This window comes from Diprion similis, chromosome 7 (assembly GCF_021155765.1).
Source record: "Diprion similis isolate iyDipSimi1 chromosome 7, iyDipSimi1.1, whole genome shotgun sequence".
In the NCBI taxonomy this organism is placed as follows: Eukaryota; Metazoa; Arthropoda; class Insecta; order Hymenoptera; family Diprionidae; genus Diprion; species Diprion similis.
The window spans coordinates 1443117-1455466 of NC_060111.1; the positions used below are offsets into that span (position 1 = coordinate 1443117).

The 12350-nt window shown below is 40.9% G+C and overlaps 3 protein-coding genes and 1 non-coding gene across 5 annotated transcripts; 1 reads left to right on the plus strand and 3 right to left on the minus strand.

Moving 5' to 3' along the window:
- Positions 1-1429: 1429 nt before the first annotated feature.
- Positions 1430-3866, minus strand: LOC124408276 (testis-specific serine/threonine-protein kinase 2). Its single transcript, XM_046885114.1, has 3 exons — positions 3783-3866; positions 2633-3472; positions 1430-1615 (listed from the first exon to the last, which is right to left on the minus strand). The coding sequence occupies exons 1-3, from the start codon at positions 3864-3866 to the stop codon at positions 1430-1432; spliced, it is 1110 nt and encodes a 369-aa protein (XP_046741070.1).
- A 2289-nt stretch (positions 3867-6155) lies between these two features.
- On the minus strand, positions 6156-7632 carry LOC124407850 (40S ribosomal protein S25). The gene is made up of 3 exons (XM_046884383.1): positions 7492-7632; positions 6835-6927; positions 6156-6484 (listed from the first exon to the last, which is right to left on the minus strand). The coding sequence occupies exons 1-3, from the start codon at positions 7492-7494 to the stop codon at positions 6221-6223; spliced, it is 360 nt and encodes a 119-aa protein (XP_046740339.1). The 5' UTR covers positions 7495-7632; the 3' UTR covers positions 6156-6220.
- LOC124408392 lies at positions 6572-6642 on the minus strand. The gene has a single exon (XR_006929420.1). It is a non-coding gene; the product is annotated as a small nucleolar RNA SNORD57 (small nucleolar RNA).
- Positions 7633-8066: 434 nt separating the features above from the next.
- LOC124407849 (zinc transporter 7) lies at positions 8067-10914 on the plus strand. 2 transcript variants are annotated; one of them, XM_046884382.1, is made up of 2 exons: positions 8067-8281; positions 9158-10914. In XM_046884382.1, exon 2 carries the CDS (start codon positions 9180-9182, stop codon positions 10230-10232), a length of 1053 nt encoding a protein of 350 aa, XP_046740338.1. In that variant the 5' UTR covers positions 8067-8281; positions 9158-9179; the 3' UTR covers positions 10233-10914. The 2 variants fall into 2 exon arrangements, with proteins under 2 accessions (XP_046740338.1, XP_046740337.1); XM_046884381.1 differs by having other exon boundaries at positions 8067-8277.
- Positions 10915-12350: the final 1436 nt, after the last annotated feature.

A 12350-nucleotide genomic window follows, 5' to 3' on the forward strand; every position in this document is an offset into this window, starting at 1 on the left:
AACACATGGAAAAGAGCGTCGGATTAACAGCAGAGAAATGACGACGAAAATTCTTAGTTTTTCGGCTGTAACTTTTGATGCGTTGCTCGCAGCCTATTGGGACTGCGCTTAATCGATTTCTCTCGCAAAATTACGTCGGAATAGTGCCTTGCTAAATTCATTCCAGCACTTTTCAGAATCGTCGAAATTTTCGCCAAAAATCCATAGGGGTAAGCCTTACTTTTTTGCTCATTTTCGGAGCCGAAAATTTGTGGTCTTGGAATCGATTTGTATGACCATCTCCAGAGTAATTTGACCCCCAGGAACTCAGAAAACACATCGAAAAGAGCGTAGGATTAACAGCAGAGAAATGACGATGAAATTCTCCATTTTTTTTGCTGTCACTCTCCAGCTGCTGCTCGCAGCGTAATGGGACTGTGCTTAATTGAGTTTTATCGCAAATCTACGTCGGAATAGCGCCTCAAAGAAATAATTGCAGCACTTTTCAAAACCCTAAAATTTTTAGCCAAAAACCCATTGGGCCTCAATCTCATGAGCAGAAACACATGCGTCTGAAAATCGCTTTTTACGTCCTGATCACGTCGCACGGGAACCCCATAACCGCGACAAACGCACACCAAACCGCGTAGGACTAACAGCTAAGAAGTAACGAAGAAAATTCAAAGAAGTCGCTTTTATCGCAGCTTCCACTCCTCATCGGCTGTTGACAATGATCCCGCATAATGCACAACCGTACTCTTTCCGCAAATACCCTCTGATATTTCCTGTGCAGAAAGGTATATAGAATTTTTACGAAATTCGAAATTGCGCCAGCCGGTGTCACCGATTTGGAACAGTAAAAACCCGAAATAGATATTCAGTGATTTTCATTTGATGCAGAACTGATCTGCAACCTGAAAAACCACCCGCATTTATCTGCTGTCACACCTGATCGCAAGATGATAGGTTCATTGGTTTCACCAAATGTGAAGATTCAACCAGTGTCAGAACAAGCGATTTAAGTCAACGCATGGTGCGAGTATTTCTCTCTCATTGCAAAGCCAAACATGAATATGTCATCTTTATTCATCAATTACTTGCCCTCATCTCATCCAAAATCCAAAATGAATGGAACCTAATAAACTGGGACCACGCTCATAACGATTTGCTTCAATTTTGCTATATCGAAACGAAACCGTTATCATTGTTCTTCTATTATATAGCTCTATGATGTTGCTTGTAAACGTAATACAGATTTAAATAAATAGTTGCAGACAGTTCTCAACAAGTATATTTGGCATATAATAAATTGATCTAAAAATTGTACAAGAATATAACATTATCGAAGTATGCATGGAGTCAGTTAGTTCCAATTTTTACCTGCTAAAATCATTGTGCGTTAATAAAAACGTTTTTTTTTCCAAGTTTAATAGTAATTAACACTTGTTGTTTATTCAACCACAATTGGTGGCTGTCCAGTTGAATCTTTGGCTGTCGCATCCATAGACTTAGCACCAATATTTTGTACAGCGTTTTCCTGGTTCTTGAAAGCTGTTATCCCCGTTCTAGCCACCGCTGGAGGACTTCCGGTTGCAGCTAATCCCGATCCACCCATGTTCACGCCTCCTCCGCTGACCTTTGGGCAAAAATATTGTCGTTATCGTGTACACGATATCGTAATCTACTTTTTCCGCGTCCCAAGAGTTTGTAAAAAAAGAATAAAATGCTTGAGTTTTTTATATTACAATAGTTTATTGATGAAACATTTGTTTTGCCCTTTTCCCACTAAGCCTCGTGTGATTTGGAAAGAAATAGAAAAGTATATGAAGAAAAATTCACCTCACACAATCTCTGTTCAATCTCATACGCATCATCGGGTTACGTGAAGGTTTTTAGATTGACGAAGGCTGAAAACTGATCCCTTCACCTTAAATATCACGGACGTCTGACGACTCGAGATTCCGTATAATTTACTATGAACGTCATGCTTCTCAGCCGTTAAAAATTTCTCGTCAAAATCTGACCCCATCAACGGATTTCTTTCTAATGTCTCCGGAGAAACCTGAACGGCGACTTCCTGATTAACGGAACAAGTTGTAATCGAATTTTTACGAGACCGTACCGAGGATAAATCAAGTTTTAGAGCTAATTCAGTTTCCTTTTGAATCGCTTCGATCAGTGACTGAAGTTTCTCAGGCACCGGATGCCGCCTGAATACCAATTCGCTGATAAGATCTGGAATGTATGCAAATTCCGGGTCAATTTTTTGTGAGCATTTGGGCTTGACCTCGTCGGATAGCAGCGTCCTAAATTTTGGAATATTTTGCGACCGGTCGACAGCGATATGAAAACCGCATTCTTTTTCAGTCGACGGAACCGAACGAGAATCAGAAGGCCCGGCGATAACCACGATCGACTTCCGGCTGCAAGTGAGATTTCGTTGGTCTTTTCGACCGGCGGATGAATCGGACGAAGACTGAGCTCCGGAGCCAAAAATCCGCCCCCAATATCTGAGAAAACTCGTTACAGCGGACCCGATTTTCCGGCCGATCTCGAAACGCGAGCGAGTGGATGCAGCGTGATTAACGTCGGGAAGTGAAAGCTCGCTATCACGGTTCAAGGACCTCGGCTTAACTGGTTTTGTTCTAATCACCTGGGGGTGGATCGGGGGCGCAGAGTGAACTAGCCTGCCGCCGAGAGATCCGGGCTTTTCTTTCCTCGTGCGGACCCATTCGTGTCCGAGGACCCGGTCGAGGGTGAGTCTGAGGGTGATGTCGGGCTCGAGGATGTGCCGGACGATGCTCTTGGCGAGGGCGGAGACGGTATCGCGAACGCGGGAACGGAAGACCCAGTTCCGAGACATCTGATCCTTGAGGAGCTTCCGGAGGTTCGCATCGTCGAACGGCATCGAGGCGTTCAGCATTATGAAGAGGATGATTCCGAGGGACCAGACATCGGCCAGTTTTGGGTTGTACGGCGTCCCAGAGACGACTTCCGGTGCCGCGTATGCCGCCGATCCGCAGTACGTCTGGCTCAGTACCCGACGTCCATCGTTGTCGGCGCAGAACCTGGCGAACCCGAAGTCCGCGAGCTTGACGTTGAATCGACGGGAGAGCAGGATGTTCTCGCACTTGAGGTCCCGGTGCGCGATGTTCTTCCCGTGGAGGTAGTGCAGCCCGGAGGCCATCTGCCGGAACCACAGCTTCGACTGCTGCTCCGGGACCACGCCGTTCCTTTTCACGAAGTCCAGGAGATCACCGTTGTCCGCGTACCTCATAAAGATGAAGACCCGAGGACCACGCTGCAGGATGCTGTGCACCTGGATTATGTGCGGGTTCTCAATCTTCGTCAAGATCTCCAACTCTCGCGGGAAGAATTTGTCCAGGAAATCACGTGGGGCCTTCTCCTTATCGAATATCTTGCACGCCAGCCGCATCTTCTTTGGACTCGTTCCGTCCACATAATCAGCCAAATGGACCGTAGCGTACGATCCCTGTAAATCATTCGATCAATCTTTATTCAGAGACTCAAATTTATCAAGTAAACAGTTCGAGTTTCAAAATAGAGATGCGAGTATGTAGGAATCCAGACAGAACAAGAATTGAAGTCGTAAAAAAGCCGGATAAAGAATGTCTTATGGACCATTCATTTTCTGACGTCTATGAAGCCTTAAGGACATTTTTGAAGATATCTTTCAGACGTCTTTTCTCGATTCGTAGACTCTATCCACACTTATATTTAATTCATAACAGATTGCGTTAAAAATAGTCAGAAAATGTTTGAAAATAAAGAAGTTTATTCACCTGTCCAATTTTTTTCCCGATTAGATAACCTCGCTGTTCAAGCGCGTTCACCTCCGAATTTCGGGGGCTGAGTCGCGTGGCCATGCCAAAGGCTCTTCATTGGAGGCGCCCTGACTCCTTTGGGAGGACAAAGTACTTTATCAAGCCTCTTTGGACCGTCTATTCGCATTTGTCGATCTTTTCATTATCACGATAACGTAAAGCAATCGTTTGAAGTGAAAGAAAAGCGCTTGAGACCAAGTGAATGTACCTCTTTTTCGGTGCCCTTCTTTTTGGTGAACAAATTTTAGAATCCAGGTCATAGACCGAGGCGAAACACTTGCAGTATGGAAATGGGGTGGCCTACCTGGCCTGTCATTGAAGATTGTGCTGGAGGCAGGTGTAGAGATCACTGGAAATTTGGCATCAAGTCCAACTTGTACCTGGAGGAAAATTTGGCACAGAAAAATGCTTTTCTCATTCAACCGTGGCCATAATAAAACAAGAAACAATTGACCGGTGCCACGGCCTCCCCATCTGTCTATTTCTCACCTGGGGGTTTCGTTTTTCACAAATAATATACGTATAATGCCGAAATGTAACGTAGCGGAAAAAATTAAACAGCTTTCTCTGACGATCGCGGATTACTCATTACGTACGGTTTGGAGAGATATAATTTCAACGAGAGGAATACGGTTTGGATGAGATATAGATTTTTTTTTCACTCGAGATCATATGATTTACTGGTTAATTTACGACCGCGAAAATATCGCTCTCCGTTGCCTGTGTCAACCGTCAAACACTCTTCATATCTTATTCAACTGTTGTTTGACAACCTTGTCCTCACGTACAGAGCGTTTCGCAATCTGACATTTAGCAACGTAGAAAAAATAAAAGGAAATGATTGTAGCTTTTCCGGTGTCGAAGGTCAGTAAATAAGCGGTATACTTCACTTTGTCATTTTATTTCAGTCTGTTATTTTGTCAACAAGTAAATGTTGCTGTTGCTGACTTCTTTGTTGACAACTGGTGGCTGTTGATCCCAATCTAATGGTATTTTTCTCTTTTGCTTCGCTGTACAAATAATCTCTGAGGAGCCCCCTTCAAAGGGCCGCAAAGTCAGCACGCAGTTGACGGTTTGTTTACTGACCTTTGACACCAAAAAATTTTTAACCGTTATTGGGTAAGGTCGTGAAATTCTATCTACAATAAAAGAAAATTCCCACAACTGTGCACAAACCTTTAGATACCTATATCTATTTTTTTTCAACGAACAAGTTCATCTTAGAACAACAATTTTGAAGAAGATTAAAAATTGATACCTATTTCAAATATATACTAGTGTCCACACCACCGAAAGCGGTAGAACATTTAGTCTATTCTTTTAGACATGGTACTCCCTGGAAGACTATTTCACGACAAGAAATTCGAATTTATCATACTTTGTTTTCGAATAATTTTACGCAAATGGTATTTATCTTGCGGAGCCATCAGTTAATAATGTGTTTTATGAATTTTCCTACATTTCGCATGTGAGCTAGCTAACGTTACTTCAGTTAAATATTTATTACTTAAATCACGGCATATACTGAGCGATAAGATTCGTATAACGAGGCATGCAAATCTCGGCTGCGAGTGTCTCCGCACGCTTGCGAAAGTCGAATGACGCCGACGAGTTCGCGGCAGTCACCCTTGTATGCCAAATTGCCGTCAGATGGCGCGTCAGGCGTAAATTTGAAGATTAACAATTGATACCTATTTCAAATATATACTAATTTCCATCTAATTTCCACACTGCCGAAATCGGTGAAACATTTAGTCTATTTGTTTAGACGCGGTACTCCCTGGAAGACTATTTCACGACAAAAAATTCGAATTTATTATACTATGTTTTCGAATAATTTGACGCAAATGGTATTTATCTTGCGGAGCCATCAATTAATAATGTGTTTTATTTATTTTCCTACATTTCGCATGTGAGCTAGCTAACGTTACTTTAGTTAAATATTTCTTACTCAAATAACGGCATATACTGAGCGATAAGATTCATATAACACGGCGTGCAAATCTCGGCTGCGAGTGTCTCCGCACGCTTGCGAAAGTCGAATGGAGCCGGCGAGTTCGCGGCGGTCACCCTTGTATGCCAGGTTGCCGTCAGATGGCGCGTCAGGCGTAAATTTGAAACTGCTCTTACACGATGTCACGCAATTGCTAACTGGAATAATTCTAATTGACTATAAATAATAATTACCTCTACAAAATACCACAATTACTATAACTATCGTGGTTACTGCTTGTTTATTAATACCGCATCTGTTTATTTATATTATACTTTTATTTTTGTGACACTGAAATTCGCAAATATTTTCAAGGTGGAATTTACTCAGAGTACAAATTAATTTGGGTTTTTCCTTATTTATTATTAAACCAAATTATACATGGTAAGGTGGAAACAGCAGCTTATGCAGCTGGGTCATCACCCTTGGTGGTCCGGGTGTAAATAAGTTGGGCATGGTGTTGAACGACCTGCTTGATCAGTCCCTTCTGCTGAAGTTCGTTAAGCGCTCGCCTGGCCAGAGATCCACGGATCTTCAATCTTTCACTGACGATCGAGGGTGTGATCAGTTTGTACTGAGGCACTTCTTTCAGCAGTTTGTCGTATGTTCCTTTGTCGAACAAGACCTGGTTGTTCAACTTGTCGCGAACTTTTCCCTTGGACCACTTCTGCAATTACAAAAACACAAAAAAAAATGATGTCATTGTAACAGAACACATCGCTGATTTAAAGATTTTGTATGATTCAAGTTTTTCTCATCAGTCTCATTAAATCAGTATTTTTGCCTTCATAGAATATCAGGCAATTGGTATGATCGTCATCTGAGATAATTGTTCTTGACAATGAACGATTTCAGAACTATTGTACACAAGAAGTTATTGAAGTTCCTATTGTCCAAAAAGATGTAGGAAAAATGTGTAAAATGTCTGCGCTACATAGAATTTGAAACTATAATTTTGTTCTCGGCTTGCGTCATGTGTGATAACAAAGAATGACAAAATTGAACAGAATTTCGAACCTTCTTTTTAGCTTTACCACCAGATCCTCCCTCCTTCTTTTTCTGGGTCTTCTGGGGTTGCTTAGAAGACCCCTTCGTGTCCTTCTTAGGCGGCTGTAAAGTGAAATGTATAATATTAAATAACATCCACCATCGGAGTGTGACGGAGAGCGACAGAATCCTTCAGCGTTAGGCCATAGTTTGCCAACACTACGTCAGACTCATTAAATCAGTTTCAACCACCACAGTGTTTGTCTAGCAGTATAAAGTCTCATCATTCGTGAAGTAATCATGATTAAATCGCGTTGCTGAACGCATTCAGAGAGGTTAGGTTGTCGCGTTCTCTGTCAAATTCCAGCCGAAGCTTGAAGAGTGGTTAAATCAGATTTTTACAGCTTATTAATAATCTGATCATAGGATTTTGCCACGGGATACGAAAAACTGAGGTTTTTTAACACGATTCAAAAAGCGTACAGGTTTGTTGTGTACACCATGTGGCCGCGATAACGAGCCTCTAAGTTTGTGATCGATTAGCAAATATTTTCGCGAGTTTTTCGAGTCCGGCGGACCAAATAAAGCGGGACTAAATTAGAGAGGTTAAAATGGGGAATAATCGGAGCCCCTCAAGGCACTAAACTAGTAAAATAGCGCGGATCAGCGTGCGAAATTCTCACTCACCATGATGGCTGACGACTCGGAAAGAAAAGGGAAACTCAACTTCGTCCATTCTGGAAATCCGCGACCGCTGCGACATCTGGATTCTCGCTCATCGATTTCCGGCTTTTGTAGTCGTTTGATTTTCCATGATAACGATGTATAAATACGCCGAATTTATAAGACGGATAATTGAAACGAGGAACGAAGAAGAACGCAAGGCTTTTGTTTCATATTCCCGATTTACCCTCATATTACGACAGCTTTCAATCAGTCACTTAAATTCCCTTTTGAAATAAGTTCGATAGTATCGCACTGCGCTGGATTATCGCGTGTCGCAAGCAGCTGAGTTGTCAGATTGACACATCGAGTTTCATACCTACCACGATACTACTACAAGCAATCCTAGTATACTCTGTCTCTCTCACTCTGCGCTGTGATTGGCTGAGCTTAATGGTCGCTGAGCCAATCATGGCGCAGAACAAGATGACTCAGCCAATCACAGCGCAGAATGAGAAGACTCAGCCAATCACAGCGCAGAGCGAGAGAGACGGAGTAACTCGAATTTCCTCATCGAGTCACGCAATGAGTGACAGCAAGAGCGGCAGGAGTGCCAGCGATCGAGTCAGCGGGCTTTCGAAGAAGCGTGTCGAGTCGAATAAGCGAACATGGCGCACTCGGTGGACCTGCCGCCGCCGGGATTCCTGATATTCTGATGCCCCGAAGATGTCTTGCGACTCCGCACGCCTGAAGTAAACAAATCTTTCTCGCAACCGACGACTCAGCCGTTTCACCACATCTGTCAGCCTGGCAAGTACGATCATAATTGGACGAAACACCGCGCATCGTCTCCCGGTTCTTAACCTTCTGTTTACGTGGACGACGTGTCGCTCGCCTATTTCAGCAAATATCTGATAGAAAAGAGGGAGCATCGACGATTTCCGTCATCCCAACGTCGATAGCTCGGTTTTATTGCACGCACGTAAAACTGCATCAAACATATTTGTGTTCGAATTTGAGACTGTCCAACGGCCAGCTGTACATCTGCCATAAGGTAGAATACCTATTTAAGCAAAAACATCAGAGATGTAACACAAAGCCGCAAAGTACAAAAACCACATCACGATAAAAATACAAGAACAACTTAAGTATTGCCAGTTTCTGTCGTTACGTCAGGCAAGAACCCCAAGTGCCACGATCTTTAAGTTAGATCATTCCAAGATTTATGTACTTGGCAGGCACATTCGATTAGTATTTTTCATTTAAATGATCATACTTGTTAGTATTGTGTGTAATCCTGTATAATGTTGTCCCTAAGATAGGCTAATATCATCAAATAAAATTAACTGTATTTTTTGTGAACACAATCAATTTTGCAGCGGAATCACATGTTGATCATAGTTTGTATAATATTATTAACATATCGAATTTGGAAAGTTTTCTTCTTGCCGCTTCCAGCTGAGGTTTATATTTAATAGAATTGAGACCTAAAGGGATCAAGTCAATTGATCAGCTAGCCGAGAACATATTATCGTCCTTTCAGACAGTTACTATAAGTAAATTTATTCATATTTGATAAATGCATTACATGTTTAACATTGTGAATCTAAATTTTTGATAGAATATCAATAACAGAATAAAAACTAGCAAAATTCCTCTTTTACCTGATACTAATTTTTCTCTCTTTCAGGTCGTTTGTACAATCGTCAAGGATGCTTCCCCTCTCGCACAAGGATTCTCGAGGGTTAGGTAGTCGAATCAAGGAGAAGGTCCTGAGTTGGAAGCGTCTGATATTCTCCGACAAGAACTCCCGGAACTTGTTTCTCTTCCTGATACTGAACCTCTCGTTCGCCTTTGTCGAACTAACGTATGGAATATGGACCAACAGTCTGGGTCTGATATCGGACAGTTTTCACATGTTCTTCGACTGCACAGGGCTAGTAGCAGGGCTTGCGGCGTCAGTTATAACCAAGTGGCGCGCCAACGATCGCTTCTCATACGGCTATGTGAGGGCCGAGGTCCTCGCAGGCTTTGTAAACGGTCTCTTCCTCCTCTTCATCGCCTTCTTCATAATGTCAGAGGCAGTGGAACGCGCCATTGAGCCCCCAGAAGTGAAGCACGAACGTCTCTTCGTCGTCTCCGTCCTCGGACTGCTCGTCAACCTCGTCGGCGTTTACGCCTTCCAACACGGCCACGGCCACAGCCACGGCGGAAGCCACGGACATTCCCACGGGGACAGCCACGGGCACTCGCACAACCACGGTCACAGCCATGGCCATGACCACCACGACATAGAGATAGACGGAAACCTGGGCGGCGGTAATTCCCAGATAATGAAGGGAGTGTTCCTCCATATTCTGGCCGACACGCTAGGCTCCGTCGGGGTAATAATATCGGCTGTGCTGATGCAGATGTTCGGCTGGATGATAGCCGATCCGATCTGCTCGATGTTCATTGCGGTCCTCATAGCGCTCAGCGTTTTGTCGCTGATATCCGAATCCGTCACTATTCTGATGCAGAGACAGCCGGCAGCTCTTGATCACGTTCTTCCCCAATGCTATAACAAGATCACGCAGTTAGCCGGGGTCTACAGCGTTCAGGAACCTCACTTCTGGACACTGTGCTCAGACATTTACGTCGGATGTTTGAAACTGGAGGTCGCAAGAACCGTTGACCCAAAATACGTCGTCGCGCATACTCAGATGATATTCCAGGCTGCAGGCGTCAAGCAGCTCACCATTCAGCTCGACTATACGCCCATGTGATCGACGATCGATGGTAAAATTGGGGTAGGAAATGACAACGTTGATGATGATGGACTTTTCACAAATAATTGTAATTGGAGGTACGAGGATGCCCTTTTCGTCTGTGCCACCTGTAGCAAAAAGGCGAGAAACGTTGCCCTAGCTAAAAGCCTGTTTACTGCGTTCAATTTTTGCGGTTCTAACGCAGTAAAAAGACGCGGTTACGAACTCGGATTGCAAGTCGTTTAGCAATCAAAGAACAGAAAGTTGATGAAGAGTTTGTTGTTTTTTTTTGCTTTTTCTCGTACGTACCTCGATGAATAGAAATTCCTTGCTTTTGCATGAAGGAATTGATGGACAAACTCATGTGTTTTTTTTTTTTCCTTCATCACAATTTTCCTTGTCACAAATTACTTCAGGATCAATCTATTCCATTTCCAGTTCAAATTTGCAGTGAACTTAAGTCAGCATAGATAATTATAATTCTTAGATCTTACCGTATGATTTAAAACGTTATTACCAAGTCCTGCGGGGAGACGATCGACATTAAAAATTGTAGCGAAATTAGACCATGTATAATTTACTGTAATATTATTTAACCCTGTCGTCGGTCTTCGCATCGGGGCGCGAATATCGCAAAATCAATATATAATATTGTCGTTGAATATTTTTACTTTTCTAAGAATATATAAACATATATATATGTATATATATATATATGTATACAATCACGTGTATATTATATATACTGTGTACACTTAATAGGCAAAGAATTTTACTTGAAACGCATCACGGTTGTAATACTGGAATCTTTTTTTCGTTCGATGGCCTAACACCTAATACTGTATTTGATATATTAAAAATGAAAGAAAAAAAGGTTGTTCTCAATATGATTGTGTATATGTATAACAGTATATAATAGGTAATTTAATTGTTATTATTATTTATCGTTGAACTTAGCACATGTGGTTAAATAGTACACAATTAATATTGAAAAATATTTTGTTTCATTTTTCTTCAACGTAGTTAGGGAGTATCACAAAAGGCCGGTCAAAATTAAATTTACAGTTAAAAACAAACGCCTCATTAAAAATTTATCAAGTTAATAATATACAAGCTGTTTTTCGTTACTCCCTTGCCTAATTATTATTATTATTATTATTATTATTATTATTTTTTTTTTTTTAATTTCAATCCGCATTTATCACGCTTAGGACCAAAATTTAGGATAATTTGAATTGTGCTATTATCTTGACGTAATATTCTAAAAATTTCTACAGGAATAATGATATTGAATTTGTAATTTCAAGTGAAATAAATAATGTAAATTGTAATGAACGAATCGGTGCATGTAATATACAATAAATATATAATCTACTTAAAAACTAATAGTTATATATACATATATCGCCGATAATTTTTTGTCAGCAAGTAATAGATAATTTTGGTTCAATATTACTGATAAATAAAGAAAATCAGAACATTCCATTGCATAATGCATTAATCACGATAAAATTTATACAGTTATGATTGAAATAGTGCGAATAGAAGAAAAATAAATAGATATGAAAAATTTGACTCTGTGTAGACGAACGTAAATATATTGTAAATGCATATTCTATCTATAAATTATATATATTTATTATACGCAATTGGCCTCTGTAATGCAATATGGTAATATTATTATAAAAATGGTGTAATATAAATTGTTAACCGAACAGCTCGTTGAGTTAGTTATACGTTGTAAAATAGAGAAGCAAATCGGGTACAACCATGATTCTCTTATCGTTTTAATTCGAGGAAAATAGGGAAAGTAATATTACTGCGAATTAGTAAATGAAACAACGCGGTTCTTCAGTTCGTACCTGGGAATAAATTCAACTCATAATTGGTATTTCCTGGATTTAATTTTTCACTGAAATGTTCCGTTTGAATTATAATCATTATTGTCATTGTCATTATATCATCATTGATTAGTAAACAGGTTACTGTAATATTTGTATGTACGAAATGATAATGATATGATTATGATATATGTAATTTATATACCCGACGAAAGTGATGTAAATAATAGTGATCGAGATATAATAGAATTAGAAGAAAAAAAAATAAAAATAAATAAATAAATAAACGAACGAT